This window comes from Oncorhynchus mykiss, chromosome 8 (genome assembly GCF_013265735.2).
Source record: "Oncorhynchus mykiss isolate Arlee chromosome 8, USDA_OmykA_1.1, whole genome shotgun sequence".
Taxonomy (NCBI): Eukaryota; Metazoa; Chordata; class Actinopteri; order Salmoniformes; family Salmonidae; genus Oncorhynchus; species Oncorhynchus mykiss.
The window spans coordinates 78,698,396-78,718,543 of record NC_048572.1 but is presented as its reverse complement, the minus strand read 5'-3'; the positions used below and the strand labels follow the sequence as shown (position 1 = coordinate 78,718,543).

Here is a 20,148-nt window from a genome sequence, read left to right as displayed (position 1 = left end):
AAAATCGCTAGTAATGGGTCTCCCTTTTTTTCATGATGGAATGGTTGAACCACTCCATAGAGTCAGTTTAAGCTCTACACTCTTAGATACAAATAGTTAATCAGCTGTCCCCATAGGACAACCCTTTTTGGTTCGAAGTAGAACCCTTTTTGGTTCCAGGTAGAACTATTTTGGGTTCTATGTAGAACCCTCTGTGGAATGTGTTCTACTTGGAACTCAAAATGGTTCTACCTGGTACCAAAAAGGGTCCTTCAAAGGGTTCTCCTATAAGGATAACCGAATAACCATTTTTGGTTCTAGATAGAACCCTTTCTGGTTCTAGATAGCACATTGACTTTATTTCTCTCTACAGTACAAACAAGTGGAGCAGTACATGTCCTTCCACAAGCTGCCATCCGACTTCCGACAGAAAATCCATGACTATTATGAGCACCGGTACCAGGGGAAGATGTTTGATGAAGACAGCATCCTAGAGGAACTGAACGAACCACTCAGAGAGGTGGGTCTCTGAGTTCCTACCTAAACAGGCACGCCATGAACACACAAACACACACAACCATTTAAAAACGTTTCAACTATTTCCTTCCAAAACGAAATGCTGGGAAATTAGCTTTTATTGTTGAAAGAAATAATGAAAGAGATTTGTGTGTTTTTTTCTCTATCTAATCATGGCATGGTTTAATGACAGACATGTATTTGTTTAGAATCCATCACTTGATGGTTTTATTTCAGAGAGACATATAATCATGTTTTTTTTGTTTGTTTGTTTTTTTTGTTGCAAAATGCTATACTCACTCTCAGAAAAAGAAGTAGTACTGCTAGGTTTTACACAGTCAAATGCTAAATGTATGACATCAATATAAAACATTTATATATGCTTATATTTCTAGCTCCAACACTGAAATAATACCTGTCATTACTAAACAATACATACAAATCCCCCAAATTCTAAGAAATGAACGAAGAAATATAGAAATGTTACAACGATATTATAAATACCATAATGTGAGACCTGTATGTGTAACATTTAACATTTTAGTCATTTAGCAGATGCTCTCATCCAGAGAGACTTACTATAAGTGCATTCATACACAGGTCAAATATACAAACATTCCATTCCAGCTAACCAATGGTATAAAACATTTTCATACACATCGAATATCTTATTAATAAAAAATCTGAGAACAGTAATATTTGACACACACATGAATGTACCCATAAGCAATCATTTCTAAAGAAAAAACATCAATGTGAATAATTGGTGGATATAGCGTTTTTGAAATATTTTACTAACAAACTTTGTCTATCCAATCATCAGGAAATTGTCAATTTCAACTGCCGTAAGCTGGTGGCGTCCATGCCGCTGTTCGCCAACGCAGAGCCCAACTTTGTGACAGCCATGCTGATCATGCTCCGCTTTGAGGTCTTCCAACCTCGTGATTACATTATCAGAGAGGGCACCATTGGCAAGAAGATGTACTTTATCCAGCACGGAGTCTGTAACGTTATCACCAAGGGAACCCTGGGAATGAAGCTCTCTGATGGCTCCTACTTTGGAGGTATGGGCCTGAACCACAATACACACAGACTTTCATTTCATTCAGTGAACAATTAATATTTAGACATAATGAGATCACTGGAGTATTCTGGAGCAGAATACCCACTGCTTTGTGGGTTTTCATGTGTGAAAACTAGCACAACTTTATTGGAAGTGTACCACAATCCCAAACAACTGGTAGTGGAACAGATAATGGGTGGTTTCTATGGTATATTTTACAGATAATGAAATAGAACATGAATATATTGTATCTCTGAGACATTTTGCTCTATCTCTGTGTTTCCTGACCCTGTCTCCCTCTATCAGAGATCTGTTTGCTGACGCGGGGTCGGCGTACGGCCAGCGTCAGAGCGGAGACGTACTGCCGTCTCTACTCCCTGTCTGTGGACAACTTTAATGAGGTGCTGGAAGAGTATCCCATGATGAGACGGGCCTTTGAGACCGTGGCCATTGACCGACTGGACCGCATAGGTACTGAAGAGAGCTCTGGGCCCTGTACTAATGCAGCTTCCTCACTCCCTGCCTTAGAGTAATCACTGAACTGACAGTAGTAGATCCGTGAACTTTCAACAATCCATTTGTGTTAGATCAGTGATTACTTCCCAAGGGAACTAAGAAAGAAGGATGCATTTTAAAGTAGTCAAATAGGGCCCTAGTTGTACTGCTTCTCTTCCTAGAAAGAGAACAATAAACTACCTGTGTGATAGTAGTTTTCCGCGCTAGTGGTAGCCAGGTGGTTCCACAGATGCTGCATTCCCCACTGTTTGCCAGACACAGCAGTGGTCCAATCAATAGTGACTGGGCCAGATGTATCAAGTGGTTGCACCTGTTATTTTCACAGGGGAGTAGAGGATAAAACCAGACTTCGGCCGTGACACTGTCTTTATTGAGAATTCATCTTCACATCTTACCCTATTATTATGTATTGCTATCACATAAACACATCTTTATTTGACCTTTTATGTTAGACTCCCTCTTAGAAATAGCAGATGCAAACTTATCTATGAAAGATAACTCTAGCCCGAGCATTGACCTGAGTTATGGGGTTGCTTCAGCATGCTCTAAACAGGACAAAGGAAAGACTCACCCATTTTGAATGTTATTTAGTTATCTATGTGCGATATTCATTATATAATGCAAAACTTGTCATACCGGCTGTATTTCTGCCTGCTTAAACGACAATAGCTCAGGAACACACAAAAACATTAAATGACACCGGAATCGATGGAACATCGCTCAGGGATGCATAAAAATGATATAACATTCAAAATGGGTGACTCTTTTCCTTGATGAAGTGACACTGCTTCTTTTGCTTCTTGCAAAAACAATATACCTAGTTTGAAGGATAGAAAATACCTTCAGTGTTCCTCCTCCTCCCTTGTTCTCCTCTTCCTCTACCTCATCCTCATCAAGTTCTACTTTTATCCTCCTCCTCACTCCATCACAGGCAAGAAGAACTCCATTCTGATGCACAAAGTGCAGCACGACCTCAACTCCGGCGTCTTCAACAACCATGAGAATGAGATGATCCAGGAGATTGTTAAGTACGACCGTGAGATGGTCAAGCTGGTGGACCTCCAGAGGCCCCGCACCATGTCCATGACATCCTCCGTCCCTGGGGGCATGTTCTCCCCCGCAGGCCCATCCGGGGTCGGGGCCCTCGCCAGCCTCCAGCAGGCTGTGGCCATGAGCTTCTGCCCCCAGGGGATGGGGCCGATGGGGGGAATGGGGATGGGGCCGATGGGGGGAATGGGGATGCCGGGGATGGGGCCGATGGGGATGGGGATGGGGCCAGGTCCGATAGGGCCAGGGTCAGCGTCTGGGTCAGGGTCAGGGACGCTGCAGTCCCCCCGTATGTTGCGGAGGTTCCAGGTGGTCCATAGCCTGTCACAGAGCCCTGTTTCCGCATCTCCTCTCCAGTCCCAGCCACCACAGATGGCTCATGCAACAGGAGTGTTTGGGTCGGCTATTTCCAGCCCACCAGTCCAGAGCCCTCTGGCGCATCCAGGACGGACATTCCAGTACATGGGGGGAGCGGGGCCGTCTGGGTCTCAGCTGTCCCTGGTGCAGCACCACGTTCCCAGCCCCACGCACACCATCCAGAGGCCCTCCTCACACAAAAGCACCCACTCGCTCCACTCAGGCACCCTTAGCCAAGATGCCCGTGTCCTCTCCGCCTCCCAGCTCTCCCTCCCTCAGGATGGAACCCCTCCTGCCGGCCCCAGCCCTCCCCAATCTACCCAACCATCCACCCATGCCTCCTCCACCTCCATCGGCCCCCCTCAGCCCACTCACCCCAGCCAGCCTGGGCCCTCTGGGGTTGGGGTCCAGGTTGGGGGGAGACCCGCGGGAGTTCCACAGCGGGTGGCCTTCGCCTCCACTCCTCCCCCAGGAGGAGCACCCGGGATGGGGGCGGCTGCAGCGGCGGCTGGGTCGGGGCTCCCGGCCCCTGGAGCTCCTAAGAAGGATTCGATCGTTAGCATACCGGAGTTAGACTCAGCCCGGAACCGGCTGTCTTCCAACTTGTGACCCTATGAGAGCTGCAGGAGAGAGGCCTTCTTCACATGGGTGAATCTAAACGTCTGTTTATCTCTGTCTGGATGACCTGACTGGTCGGCTTCCTTACTGACCTGGCTGGCTTCATATGGGGCCACACCGTCAGTCATTCTACCTGAATGTCCTGTGTGTCGGTCGGAGTCAACAAAGAGGAAAGAGGAACTCTTTGGCTCGTGTGACTTGGAGAGTCGAAACAATTACACTAGTTTAACAAAGGTGGGACTGGACTATTCTACTATGCCAGCACCTGTAGTCTTAGTATCACCCCTTACACTCTGCTTCCAAACACCTATATTGCTGTCTTTATTGTAAAGATATTGAGAAACAACATCATTAATGTAACTGTTGCATACTGTGTAGAATCCATACAATGCAATCTAGCAGGAGCTGGACTTAAAAACGCAAAATCAGGGACTTGAATCAAATGACAATGATGACATTTTACGCTTTCAGAATGTGTTTTTAGGTGTCCTTTTTTCTGTAAACGCTGTTGTAGCAAAATAAATACATTGCTCTTCATATTGTTTAAAATAGTAGTGAAGGTAGTGTTTTAGACCGCTGGTCGATCTTACATCGATGTGTAAATAGTTAAAATAGTTTTAAAAAAAAAAATACGGAAAGGTAATATCTTCATTGTAATTACTCCAAACCAAAGTTGAGCTTAAACACAAAGTTTGGTTGTGTCTGTATCAACTAAAAAAGAAATATAGAAGAAAATGCCATTTATTCAACTGCCTTGATTCCAAGTTTAGAAGCCATATATTTGGTTTGTGTGTGTCTGTGTTGTGTGTTGTGTGTGTGTGTGTGTGTGTGTGTGTGTGTGTGTGTGTGTGTGTGTGTGTGTGTGTGTGTGTGTGTGTGTGTGTGTGTGTGTGTGTGTGTGTGTGTGTGTGTGTGTGTGTGTGTGTGTGTGTGTGTGTGTGCGTGAGTTGGTATGAATGTTTTTGGTTCCATTCTGTTTTTCCAAGAGAGCTGACTTGTGTACTCATATCTTTACACTGTGTTTTCAGGCCTGGTTGGTTGGATTTGCTGGCAATGGCACAGGCAATATTTCCCAGCTTCTCTGCCCAACTAAATGTGTCTGGAAAGATATCCACTTGTCATGTCAGCAGAAATATACTGATTGTGACCCTGGAGGCAAAAATGGTGGTAAATCATCTGAGCTTTATCAAAAAGAACCATCGCAAACAACCCATACTGTATACTTGCTTGTTTTCGTCCAGGTTTATTGATTAATACATGCAATATAATTCTGCAATACTTTTACCCCGCCTATATATTTAAATATATATATAAAATGTATAGACATATGCTGTACAGGTAACTAATTTCTTTATTTTTACTGTGAAACCTTAAAAAATCCAGCAGCTGCCGTGGCTTCACATGTTGTGTTATTGTAATCCAGTGACCACGTTGTTATCTTAACCAAAAATATCAGAGGAAGTGAGTGGATGTAATTATTTTGTGGATCAAATGAGGCAAACTGGTTTCAAACTGGTTCATGGTCACCTGAGGATTCCGGAATGGAGTTATGGAAATCAACTCCCCCAAACTGTCACTTTAAAGTCCATTTAAAGTAATATTGTATGTTGTAAAGAAAGACTAAGTAATTGACAGAATGCATGCCAATGGGAAATGTTGTGGGGCAGAGGAGGAAAGTATGTCTTCACCTGTGTGTTTTTGGTGTAGTATGTGATACAGCTCCTTCGAATCTCAAACTCTAAGAATGTCTGTACGAAAATTATTTATTCTTCAACAATCCTATTTAGTTTTCAAAATTCATGGTTGTGGCGGGTTGTGACATTGATTCTAAATATTCGAATGATTCTAATCCCGGTGTACTTCAAAGCCTTCTCTTGCTGAATGTATGCCATATGAGGGGGAAGACAGCTAATCAGAAATAAACTGCCATGTAAATACAAGGACCGAAATTATTCTGGGTGACGATGCGAAGGGAGATTGTGTCGCTGAATGTTTGTGCTATGTTTCTTAGGTTTATTGCTTCTCTGGTCTGGGTGTGTTCTTTATGTAAACTGTGTGTTACCCCATTCTCTGTTCTATGACAAGACAATACACTTTTTTAAATGATTGGATGTAGGACAGAGAGTTGAAACCATTTTCAGTTTGTCACTGAGAAGCAAAACAGCAACACAGCAAAATTGAGCTCAACATTAAGCACATTGTGTCACATTATGACCTTTTAATGCAAAGGGGAAATCACTGCTTCAGTCTTTTACAACGGTCACATCTGGTTAATCTAATAATGTCTTTGGGGAAAATCTGGGAGAAAATTGGCAGCTGAGTCGTCGTACCATTTCTGACTTTTTTTTGAAGCTTTGAACTTTCATGATGATGGACATTTCACTCAGGTTTACCACCTTTCCGGAAAGATATACAGATCTGCTATCTTAATTTGATCCCACTGTTGTCGCAGATAATATTCCTGGGCAACAGGAAATGCAAATTGTAGTGTATTCAAGGTTTAAAAATACTTCTAAAGTTTGTAATTTCCACTTTAAAATTTCAGACAATTTTCCCTAACGAAAAACACCTACAAAAAAATCCATTAATTATAATACACATAATAATTACATTTTTGTGTTGCTGAAGGATTATTTTCCTGCTGTGAGAAGCAGGGTCAAATTAAGATCCCACATCTGTATGCTTTCATTGATCCCTTATTGGTTCACTATTGATTTGACCTAGCTACAGTTACTGTACATCTGTATGGTTTTATTGATCCCTTATTGGTTCACTATTGATTTGACCTCAATTTCACATAAGTTCTGGATCACTTGATAGCAATTATTATTATAGACAAGTTTATCACTTATATTCTGAGCCACATATCAAAATCTAATGCTTTGAGCCTATCATTTTTAACTGTCACATATTTTAAGTCAGATCATAGTCCCCAACATATTACTATAATGACTGCTTGTTTTCTCCAATGGGAAAAGTGCATGGCAAAATGCCTATACAATTATGAAGGAGTTAAGTCCAAATGAGTGAACTCCAGTTGTGCGCTTCAATGCTGTGTCATTGCAATCAATTGGTCCTCTTACCTATTCCTTGTATGTGCTAATACCCGAGTTTGCCCTACTAAGCTGCTACAAGGACTGTGCTGATATTATTTGTAAAGATTTTAATGATTGTCCACCTGCAGTGAAAAAAAGAAGGGCAGAGAAAAAATTGCTATGTTCAGACAATATCATCTCTGTTTCTGTGCAAGAGTTCCCATGCACCCAGCATGACTCTTGATCAACGAATGACACCTCAGTGAATGTTCTTGAGTCCCTTGCATCTGTTATGTATAAGACAGTGTTATGCAGGTTTTAAGATGGCGTATTCGAGTAAAGTCTCACTGTTCATTTACTGTTGCTTTTGTTCTCTGTGAAAAAGAGACTTGCAATGGAATGCAAGTGAGATTCCCCACATATGCTTGCAACCAACCAACGATTATTGAGAGACGGTTATCTCAGTTTAAAATCTCAACTTCTTGCCGTACCAGATCTGAAAGATATTAAGGGTACTGAAAACCTTAGTGTTGATGTCTTAGCATATCAGTGTATTTTCTGTTTCTGTTTCGATAAGTATTTTTTGTTTGTTTTGTTGTTGTTTTTGTTTACAGTTTGCCCTAATGCACAAGGACAGCATATACTGTACCTTGTGCCTTGTATATCTAGTTTCCACATAGTCTATTTTTGTGGTATGTACATGCTTGTAGAAATGCAAATATGTGTTTTTATTTTCAACTTGCAATATATGTACAAATGTTAGCTAAAGATTAGTACTGCTGAATTAAAATGACAATGTCAGTATATATCAATTTCCCTGGTTTGGGAAACACAAAATTACACATTTTTGTTGGTTTGAGCCTTCAAACACCATGCGCTCTGTACTCTACTCATCTACTGTATGTGTGACATACACAGAGTTATGGGGGCACATTGTCGTGTTTGTACCACAATCTGGTGTAATCCCAACATTTTCTACAATGAGAGGGTGAACTCAAAACAAGCTTTTTCGTGGAGTTTACGCAGTCTAGATATCACCTCAGACAACAAACAGTGTTTGTGGACAACTGAACTCAAATCAAGAATCATTCAAATGAAAATGGACACCCCAAAACTGTTCATCTGAAGACCAGGGGAGCAGCAGCAGGACCAAGCTTGATTCCTGTTTCTCATATCTGTCTGTTTGACTAACCAATGTATTTGCTTCTGACCTAGAGGGGATGTTTGGTTGATAATTCCTTGTGGGACCTTCAAATGTAGACATTTCTGTGTAACCAACTACAATTATTTAAAATGTCAACAAGTCTGACAATTATTATATCTTAGTGTTGTAGCTACTGTAGCCTGCTTATCTAAGCCTTCTCTCTGCTTTAGGACTCTCTGTATAGTGTGTGTGTTTGTGTGTGTGTGCGTGTGTGCGTGCGTGCGTGTGTGCGTGTGTGTACCTGTGCCTTTCCTTCTACATTGTTGGTCCCACTTGAGAACACCAAGCTAGATCTTCAGGCCCATTCAAGCAGAAACAGACACAATTGCAATCTGAGAGCTGCCATCTGAAAAAGCAGTTTATTTTGGAATCTTTTGACAAAAGAGATTCTACATCACTGCAGCTAGCCTTCCTAACAGTGGTTCCAGTACAAAGGTTCTCAGAACTCAAGTGGAATTCTATATTCCAGCCACTGTGGGTTTATCCTCATCTGGCAATGAAAAAACTAAATAAATGTATCTCGTTGTCACTCAATGTTTGTCGCTCCCCATTGAGGTTGTCTTAAAGCCCCTCAGGTTCAGCTTGTGTTTGGGTCTGTAAGGGTTCAAGTATTGTAACGCTCCACTGAACTCCATACTGTACTCTGTCTGAGCTGATATCTAGCTGTCCAACCCCAAACTGACCAATAACCCCTACTCCTAAGTACTTCACATATAGTGACTATCTGCAAGGAGTGGATAGATGTACTCAATATGGTAATAGCTCCACTCTTTCCTTTGATAGGCTTGCTGGAACTTCCACCACAATACTTCCACCTACCCAATCCTTTCAGATGAACATACGTGCAATAGGGGTAGGACCTAAAGGTGGCTTTGGGACAGGGTATACGGCTGTCCTACACTCTCTCTCTCTCAGCTGGTCCAGAACTCAGAGCCAGGCTCTGGTCTCTCTCAATAAGCTGGTCTGTCGGTTGGTGGAAATGTTGTTAAAGCGTTCCTAACAAAATGAGTCATTGTTGTGCAATAAAAAGATGAGCGCATTGGCAGTCATGTCCCTTCATTGATTCGTGTGTTCATATTCTGGCTATACCTGAACACTTTTTTATTCACACTTCACTTAAAGTGTTTTTCAACTGTTGGGGGTGGTCACGTTATCTCTACGTTATCTCTACAGGCTAATAGGGTCCAAAATGACTTATAGTTATTATCTCAATGAATACCCGAGGAAGAACACACAGTGGCACAGTTACCCACCACAGAAGGTTGATGGCACCTTAATTGGGGAGGACGAGCTCGTGGTAATGACTGGATGGGAATGAATGGAATGGTATCAATGCATCAAACACATGGGTTCCAGGTGTTTGATGCCACTCCATTTGCTCCGTTCCAGCCATTACTATGAGCCGTCCTCCCCTCAGCAGCCTTCACAGTCAGCCTCCTACTATAGGTGTTTGAATTTAAAACCATTGCTGTGAAACAAATGTTTTGTAGATGACACCTACAGTACACATATAGCCTGAACAATTGTATGGCCTTTGATTTGCTGTTACAAAACAGATGCAAACAAGCACACAGACCCAGTTAATCACAGAGGCGTCTGTCTCTTTCCTCTCTTTGCCTCAATAGAAAATCTCTCTCTCTCTCTCTCTCTCTCTCTCTGTCTCTCTGTCTGTCTCTGTAGACAGGGGCTCTGCTGCATCCCTGATGAGCTGTCTGAGACTGGAGCCTCCTATCACTGCTTGCGTGTGAGTGTGACGAAGAGATGGTGTGTGCTCATACATGTGGCTGTGTGTGTGTATGTGAGAGTGAATGAACGATCGAGTGTGTGCATGTGTGTGAGTGTGTCTGTGTGCGTTTGTTTGTGCGTACGTCAGAGACGAGGGCAGCCCAAGGGCACACTCCTCTGGCGAGGCCCTGGAGCAGCTGGAGCACAGCTCCCACCCTCTCTCACTCTCTATCTCTCCCCCCTCTCCCACCTATTTACCCTCCCCTCTTCACCCTCTCTCCCTTTCCCACCCTTCTCTCTCATTTCTCCCTCCTTCTACCCCTCTGTCTCACTCCCTCTTCCCACCATTCATTTCTTCCCTCCCACCCTCCAGCCCTCCACCTTTCAGCCCACCATCCCTCCATCCCCACCCAGGACACACAGAGTGCAGTGATCCGGGCTGGAGCAGAGAGAGAGACACTAGGGAGAGAATAACCGGAGCACTGAATTATGAAGAACAATTCATTGCAGTATTATATCTCATAAACACCTATGTTGTATAAAGTGTATAAAGACACATGCATTGTGTGTGTAGCTGTACCTATGTTTGTACAGTAGTGTCCTTCCTTCCTTAAAATGTTTTATCTACTGTATAAAACATATTAAGCCACTCTTGAAGGAAAATGGCAATTGAATTAACGTTTCTTTACAGATGTTTGATCTTAATTCCAACAGCAGGAAAATAATCCTGCAGCAACAGGAAATGTGAATTATTGTGTGGATTATAATTAATGGACATTTGTGTAGGGGTTGATACATTTTTAGTTAGGGACATTTTAAAGTGGAAATTACAAACTTTAGAAGCTTCAAGCAAATTATATCTTGCATCTGTACAGATTGTATTTGTTTATCGTTATAAAGCAACACATATAAAACCTTATGAAATGATAAAACATTCAAAGCCAAAGCCAGGGTACAGTACACATACGGTTCCTACAGTATTACAGCAGTAACACATCCCCTTTGAGGATTTATTGGCCTATGAGGAGTATTCTGTCAGAGTTGACCTTTAAATGCTTCTGTAGCGGTGGAGTGGGACAGCTGTAACGGCTGGTGAACGGGGCCAAGCGTTCTGTTACTTTCAGCCCACCTGGGAGTAGGGTACAGAGCACAGCACAGCACACAGGAACCAGGGCACAGCCTCCTGGAAAATGGGGACTGATGAGATCTGGGTACAATTTATCTTAGTGTTGTTGTGCTGCCTTCCTGGTTTGTTTCTGTTATGGAAAAATCAATAAAAGTATAAATGGCAAGAATGAACCCTTTACTCAATTGAGTGAGTTTATTTTGGAATTGAAATTACTTTGTTTTTACTGACGTGACCACTCCTTTACCACTCCTGTTAGCTCCTAGGCCTTACGATTATTCTTTAGCTCAGTGGGCTAACAAGTCACTGAGTAACGTAAATTAACTGAGATTGACATTTGCTCAATGTTCAGTTCTTAAACCCAAAACTTCTTCACTGATTATTCACCTTGCATCCCACCTTACAGCTTATGTATACTGAACAAAACTATAAATGCAAGGTACTGGTCCCAGAAATGTTCCATATGCACAAAAATATTATTTCTCTGAAATGTTGTGCACAAATTTGTTTACATCCCTTTTAGTGCACGTTATCCTTTGTCAAGATAATCCATCCACCTGACAGGTGTGCCATATCAAGAAGCTTATTAATCAGCATGGTAATTACACAGGTGCACCTTGTACTCGGGACAATAAAGGCCACAATCTTTTGAGTATTTCTGTCTGAAATAAAGCCCTTTTGTGGGGAAAAACTCATTTTGATTGGCTGGGCCTGGCTCCCCAGTGGGTTGGCCTGGCTCCCAAGTGGGTGGGCCTATGCCCAGGCCCACCCATGGCTGCACCCCTGCCCAGTCATGTGAAATCCATAGATTAGGGCAGAATGAATTTCTTTAAATTGACTGATTACCTTGTAAATTAGGGAAAAAATAAACTTCCCTTTTCAGTACCCTGTCTTCAAAGATAATTCGTAAAAATCCAAATAACTTCACAGATCTTCATTGTAAAGGGTTTAAACACTTTCCCATGCTTGTTCAATGAACCATAAGCAATTAATGAACATGCACGTATGGAACGGTCCTTAAGACACTAACAGCATACAGACAGTAGGCAATTAAGGTCACAGTTATGAAAACGTAGGACACTAAAGAGGCCTGTCTACCGACTCTGAAAAACACCAAAAGAAAGATGCCCAGGGTTAGATGCCCCTGCTCATCTGCGTGAACGTTCCTTAGACATGCTGCAAGGAGGCATGAGGACTACAGATGTGGTCAGGGCAATAAATTGCAATGTCCGTACTGTGAGACGCCTAAGACAGCACTACAGGGAGACAGGACAGACAGCTGATCGTCCTTGCAGTGGCAGACCATGTGTAACAACACCTGCACATGATCGGTACATCCGAACATCACACCTGCGGGACAGGTACAGGATGGCAACAACTGCCCGAGTTACACCAGGAACGCACAATCCCTCCATCAGTGCTAAGAATGTCCGCAATAGGCTGAGAGAGGCTGGACTGAGGGCTTGTAGGCCTGTTGTAAGGCAGGTCCACACCAGACATCACCGGCACAATGTCATCTATGGGCACAAACCTACCGTCGCTGGACCAGACAGAACTGGAAAAAGTGCTCTTCACTGACGAGTCGCAGGTTTTGTCTCACCAGGGGTGATGGTCGGATTCGCGTTTATAGTCAAAGGAATGAGCGTTACACCGAGACCTGTACTCTGTAGCGGGATCGATTTTGAGGTGGAGGGTCAGTCATGGTCTGGGGCGATGTGTCACAGCATCATTGGACTGAGCTTGTTGTCATTGCAGGCAATCTCAAGGCTGTGCGTTGCAGGGAAGACATCCTCCTCCCTCATGTGGTACACTTCCTGCAGGCTCATCCTGACATGACCCTCCAGCATGATAATGCCACCAGCCATACTGCTCGCTCTGTGCGTGATTTCCTGCAAGACAGGAATGTGTTCTGCCATGGCCAGTGAAGAGCCTGGATCTCAATCCCATTGAGCACGTCTGGGACCTGTTGGGTCGGAGGGTGAGGGTTAGGGCCATTCCCTAGCCCTCACCAAGTGCCTTGGTGGAAGAGTGGGGTAACATCTCACAGCAAGAACTGGCAAATCTGGTGCAGTCCATGAGGAGGAGATGCACTGCAGTACTTAATGCAGCTGGTGGCCACACCAGATGCTGTTACTTTTGATTTTGACCCCCCCCCCCCCCCCCCCCTTTGTTCAGAGACACATTATTCCATTTCTGTTAGTCACATGTCTGTGGAACTTGTTCAGTTTGTCTCAGTTTTTGAATCTTGTTATGTTCATACAAATATTTACACATGTTAAGTTTGCTGAAAATAAACGCAGTTAACAGTGAGAGGACGTTTCTTTTTTTGTAGAGTTTATGAACTGTAATACAGAAAAATCTTTGAAATTGTTGCATGTTGTGTTTATATATATTTTCAGTATATGTATGAACAGTAGCAGTGCGTGGGTCAAATCACTGGTCTATGACCCATTCGTTGATATGCCACCGTGATAATCAATAAGGCCGTGACAACAAAAACACAACAGTCACACAGTGGCAGAATAAATTCAACTACACATAATGTTTGTTTCGTCACAAAACCAGAGAGCAGCATCTGTCAGGTGAAGTCCACAAAGCAAATATTGCATGTAGCAAACAGTTATATCACCTGCAACATGGTCAAGCAAGTGAATGTTTCCGACAGTTTACTAAACAACTTTTTTTTTTTTTTTTTTTTTTTTTTTTTTTTTTACCTTTATTTAACCAGGCAAGTCAGTTAAGAACAAATTCTTATTTTCAATGACGGCCTGGGAACAGTGGGTTAACTGCCTGTTCAGGGGCAGAACGACAGATTTGTACCTTGTCAGCTCGGGGGTTTGAACTCGCAACCTTCCGGTTACTAGTCCAACGCTCTAACCACTAGGCTACCCTGCCGCCCAACTACTGATTTAGTAGTTGGAAGTGATGGCTGTTGTTTTATGGGCTTCTAACCAGTTGTGCTATTTTGTGTGTTTTTTCGCATTGTTTGTAACTTATTTTGTACATAATGTTTCTGCTACAGTCTCTTATGCCCAAAAAGAGCTTCTGGGTATCAGAACAGCAATTGCTCCCTCGAGCTGGACAAATATGTTTTCTTTAATGAGTCAGACACAAAGGTTTACTGCTGCTCGTGGACCAGGCCCAAACCTCAAGATAAGCTGTAGGCCACACTATCTACCAAGAGAGTTTTAATCTATATTTTTTGTAGCTGTCTATTTAACACCACAAACCGATGAAATAACACAAACTTAAATCAGTTTTACCTCATTTCTACCAGCATGTCACATGTGCAAGCAGAGGGAAAAATAGCTCTAGACCACCTTTACTCCACACACAGAGACTCGTACAAAGCTCTCCCTCGCCCCCTCCCACCTACATGTACAGCACCAGTCAAACGTTTGGACACACCTACTCATTCAAGGGTTTTATTTATTTTTCCTATTTTCTACATTGTAGAATAATACTGAAGACATCAAAACGATGAAATAACACATATGGAGTCATGTAGTAACCAAAATAGTGTTAAACAAATCAAAATATATTTTAGATTTTAGAACCTTCAAATAGCCACCCTTTGCATGGTATTCTCTCAACCAGTTTCACCTGGAATGCTTTTCCAACAGTCTTGAAGGAGTTCCCACATATGCTGAGCACTTTTTGGCTACTTTTTATTCACTCTGTGGTCCAAGTCAGGTGATTGTGGAGGCCAGGTCATCTGATGCAGCACTCCATCACTCTCTTTGGTCAAATAGCCCATACACAGCCTGGAGGTGTGTTTTGGATCATTGTCCTGTTGAAAAACGAATTATAGTCCCACTAAGCGAAAACCAGATGGGATGGAATATCGCTGCAGAATGCTGTGGTAGCCATGCTGGTTAAGTGTGCATTGAATTCTAAATAAATCACTGACAGTGTCAACAGTGTCGTGTCTTTGGCATCATTAAAACTGAAGACTTATTTTTATCAAATAACACTGTAATTATTATTACATGATTAAACTAATTAATCATGTAACTGTAATTAACTAGCAAGTCGGGGCACCAAGGAAAATATTCAGATTACAAAGTTATAATTTTCCTAATGTAACTTTCAGATATTTTAATATCTGATCAATTGGTCTTTGAATTAATGAATTATTCATTACCTCACGTTAGTCTCATTCCAAACATCGTAAATTGTTGGTTATCTGCACGAACCCAGTCTTCACTATGAGTCATCCATACATCAATTGTCTTAAATCATTTATTTACTAACTAAGTAATCACAGAAATGCATAGCAACAGTAGATATAGTTACAAGGAAATGATAGGGGAATGTGCCCTAGTGGGCTAAACCGGCATCGCGGCTTGGTGGACAAAAGGGAAGTGGGGGTCAGCTGAGAAGTCACTACAGAGTTGATAATTATAACAATTGAAATGCTAATCCTTTGCACATGAACGCTCACTCATTCGGGAATAATTGCAATCAATATATATATTTACGCTCAGTGTGTCGATGGGATCGCTGTTGAAAAGTTTGTTTCTGTTGGAGAGTTTGTCCGCCCTCTCTCTCTCTCTCTCTCTCTCTCTCTCTCTCTCTCTCTCTCTCTCTCTGCCGTGGTTAGAATGGATAGTTCAGAGTAACATTAATTAATGTCGTTATAGAATAGATGTTTCGGCAGTTGTCGGTCTTCGCGTTCAATGATACCGAATTCCTAGCTGCAGACTAGTAATTAGCATCAAAGATTTATTCTGTTGGTATCAGTAGTCTAAGAGTTTAAATAGGGGTCCCGCTAGCGGAACAACTTCCGGTGAAACTGGAGGACGCGCAATTCAAAATAAATTATCATCAAAATTATGGATATTAAACATGTTGGTACATACAAGTGTCTTATATCGGTTGAAAGTGTAAATTATTATTAATCTAACTGCACTGTCCAATTTACAATAGCCATTACAGCAAAAGCATGCCATGTGATTGTTTGAGGACGGCACCCCACATCAAAATATTTTTCCATCGGCACAGGTTTCATAAATTCACAAATAGCGATTAAATATTCACTTTCTTTTTAAAAGTCTTTCTCTGGTTTGTCATCCAAAGGGTCCCAGCTATAACGTAGTGTCGTTTAATTAGATAAAATCCTTCTTTATATCCCAAAAAGTCTGTTTAGTTGGCTCCATCAATTTGAGTAATCCACTCGTTCAACATGCAGAGGAAGGAATCCAAAACTCTACCTCTAAACTTTGCTAAAACAAGTCAAAATATGTTTATATTGACCCCTCAGATACTCTAAAATGTAATCAAACTGTAATATTTCATACGGAAAGAAGTATGTTCAATAGGAAATCGATATTAGCAAGTGCGTAAAGTAAATTTTAAATAATAAAGAAAAAATAAAGAAAAACCGTGGAATGAGTAGGTGTGTCCAAACTTTTGAATGGCACTGTACATATTGTTTAAATTACCTCGACTAGCCTGTACCCCTGCACATTGACTCGGTACCGGGACCCTCAGTATATAGCATCGTTATTGTTATTTATTGTCACTTTCTATACCTTAGTTTATTTAGTAAATATTTTCTTAACTCAATATTGTTGATTAAGGGCTTTTACATAAGCATTTCACAGTAAGGTCTGCACCTGTTGTATTAGATTTGATTTGACTTGATTTCAACTTAAACATCATCAAATCAGCAAGTCTATATATGCTTAGTTTAATAATACACTGAAAACCAACTTAAAGATACCAAAAACAATTTAGTCCAATCAATGTTGCTAAATGTCATGTGGTTGTCCATGGTACTGATTTGTGTGTGCGCGCGCAAGTAAAATAAAAAATGTTGACCAAGCCTGCTTGTAGACCAATTGATCACCAATGCCGTCCTCCCTTCTTTTATGTTGGCTAAATAGTCTATGTCTCTATCTGTCACGATCGTCGTATGAGTACATTCTCTTTTAATAGTGCTGACAGGCAACTACACATAGTCAAGATCCCACAACACAAATGAGGAAAATGGCTACCTAAATACAACAATAAACAGCTGTCTCTGATTGGGAACCACATCAGGCCAACATAGACATACAAAAACCCCTAGACATACAAAACCCTAGACATACAACAACTAGAGTACCCACCCTAGTCACACACTGACCTAACCAAAATATATAGAAAACAGAGATATCTAAGGTCAGGGCGTGACACTATCATACAGTTTGTTGTCATAGGCTACCTAGCTAAAATGGTTGCTAGCCTAACTTTCTCACATTGACAACAGTGAACCAGCTAAGTTAGTTAGCTAGTTAACATGAGCCTACTAGACTACATGCTGAACTTCAATCATCTCAGTCCAGCGGTACAACATATTCATTTATGGTTGATCAGAATCACAGTCATTATCATTGGCCTGTACAGAGAGTTAATAAGTCCAAATCCCCATCTCCATCCATGACTTAGGAAAGGGCCGATTTAGACAGATTTAGCAAGCTAGCTACTGACGGACATCAACACAAACAGATCAGAAACAGACATATTTTCTGGAAATGACATTTTGCGAAGGAAGTTATTTGATTGGTCTGAAGCCAAATCCAAACTGGCCTCCCTTAGGGGGCGTTTTGCTGCACCAGGACAACCCACAGTTAAGCTCAGCTCAATGCTGATTAGCTAATTATAAAATAAATACAAATATCAAGGGAGACCAAATATTTTAGAAAATATTATTGGGATCTCATCTCACTATGCTGTATTGTGCTGTACTGTTCTGTTCTGTTCCGTGCTATACTGTACTGTGCTGTTCTGTGCTGTTCTAACTCCTGGCAGATGGATCGAGGGAGAGTGAGAGAGGAAGATAAGGAGGACAAGATAATGCAGAGCAAGGCAATCTTAAACCATCTGTCTCTTTTTGTAAACATCCTTCACTCCCAGTTTCAGACAGATACCATATTATCTCTTCCCTGACATAGTGTCTCAAAAGCTAATAGTTCATGCCCTCTACATGGCAGGCACCACATCAGGCTTCCACAAGTTCCATCTGTCTCTCTATCCTAGAGTAATACAGTAGTACAATCATGAAGGGCTTCTAGGAAGTGTAGTGTTAGACTGTCTGGTGCACAGTAGAACTCTGTGTTCTGGGTGCTCTGGGCTTCTGGGACAATGCTTGGGCTTCTGATTCATCTCATCTATTCTGTTCCATCAAGGTCTGGGATTGCTGACGCCCAAGCTATTCATCAAAGCTGAAACACACACACACACACACAAACGCACACGTGCACATACACACACACACACACACACAGCTAAACTCTTTCTATGACTGCCACTAATACAAAACCCCCATTAACCATTCAACCTTTTCAATGGCAGAGAGCAATTAAAGAGAAGCTCAGTCGGCCACCCACTTAGAAATGTGTGTGTGTGTGTGTGTGTGTGTGTGTGTGTGTGTATGTGTGTGTGTGTGTATGTGTGTGTGTGTGTGTGTGTGTGTGTGTGTGTGTGTGTGTGTGTGTGTGTGTGTGTGTGTGTGTGTGTGTGTGTGTGTGTGTGTGTGTGTGTGAGATACACTGTCACATAAGAGAAACATTTCAATACTTTGTCGGTGTCTTTAATATTGATATGGTACTTTCATCAAAATGTTAATTAGCTGTCCTGCATCTTAGATACCTGGCGTCTTAGATAACCGGCGTCTTAGATACCTGGCGTCTTAGATACCTGGAGTCTTCGATACCTGGCGTCGTAGATAACTGGGGTCTTAGCTATCCTGCATCTTAGATACCTGGCGTCTTAGATACCTGGCGTCTTAGATAAATTGCGTCTTAGATACCTGGCGTCTTAGATAAATGGCGTCTTAGATACCTGGTGTCTTAGATATCTGGAGTCTTCGATACCTGGCGTCGTAGATAACTGGGGTCTTAGCTATCCTGCGTCTTAGATACCTGGCGTCTAAGATACCTGGCGTCTTAGATAACCGGCGTCTTAGATACCTGGCGTCGTAGATAACTGGGGTCTTAGCTAGCCTGCGTCTTAGATACCTGGCGTCTTAGATAAATTGTGTCTTAGATAAATTGCGTCTTTGATACCTGGTGTCCTAGATACCTGCCGTTTTAGATACCTGGCATCTTAGATACATGGCGTCTTGGATACCTGGCGTCTTAGAAACCTGGCATCTTAGATAAATGGCGTCCTAGATAAATTGTGTCTTAGATAGCTGGTGTCTTAGATACCTTCCGTCTTAGATACCTGGCGTCTTAGATACCTGGCGTCTTAGAATAATCGTATCTTAGATAAAAATGCGACTTTGATACCTGCCGTCTAAGATACCTGGCGTCTTAGATACCTGGCGTCTTAGATAAATCGCGTCTTTGATACCTGCTGTCTTAGATAGCTGGTGTTTTAGATAACTGGGGCCTTAGAAAACTGGGGTCTTAGATAACTGGGGTCTTAGATAACTGGGTTCTTAGCTGTCCTGCGTCTTAGATACAGTTGAAGTCAGAAGTTTACATGCACCTTAGGCAAATACATTTAAAGTCAGTTTTTCACAATTCCTGATATTTAATCCTAGTAAACATTCCCTATCCTAGGTCAGTTAGGATCACCACTTTATTTTAAGAATGTGAAACGTCAGAATAACAGTAGAGAGAATAATTTATTTCAGCTTTTATTTCTTTCATCACATTCCCAGTGGATCAGAGGTTTACACACACTCAATTAGAATTTGGTAGCATTGTCTTTAAATTGTTTAACTTGGGTCAAATGTTTTGGGTAGCGTTCCACAAGCTTCACACAATAAGTTGGGTGAATTTTGACCCATTCCTCCTGACAGAGCTGGTGCAACTGAATCAGGTTTGTAGGGCTCCTCGCACACACTTTTTCAGTTCTGCCCACAAATTTTCTATAGGATTGAGGTCAGGGCTTTGTGATGGCCACTCCAATACCTTGACTTTGAGCCATTTTGCCACAACCTTAAGCCATTTTGCCACAACTTTGGAAG

At 41.9% G+C, this 20,148-nt stretch overlaps 1 protein-coding gene across 1 annotated transcript in view; it reads left to right on the top strand.

Annotated features, from left to right (window-relative positions):
• The window catches only part of LOC110530999 (potassium/sodium hyperpolarization-activated cyclic nucleotide-gated channel 2-like), a 98,233-nt gene extending 88,859 nt beyond the window's left edge, over positions 1 to 9,374 (top strand). The window contains exons 5-9 of the mRNA XM_036986365.1: positions 353 to 499; positions 1,319 to 1,559; positions 1,865 to 2,029; positions 3,006 to 3,278; positions 3,384 to 9,374. Of these exons, the coding sequence (XP_036842260.1) occupies positions 353 to 499; positions 1,319 to 1,559; positions 1,865 to 2,029; positions 3,006 to 3,278; positions 3,384 to 4,087 (1,530 nt within the window). The 3' untranslated portion in view covers positions 4,088 to 9,374. The remainder of the gene's footprint in view (positions 1 to 352; positions 500 to 1,318; positions 1,560 to 1,864; positions 2,030 to 3,005; positions 3,279 to 3,383) is intronic.
• Positions 9,375 to 20,148: the final 10,774 nt, after the last annotated feature.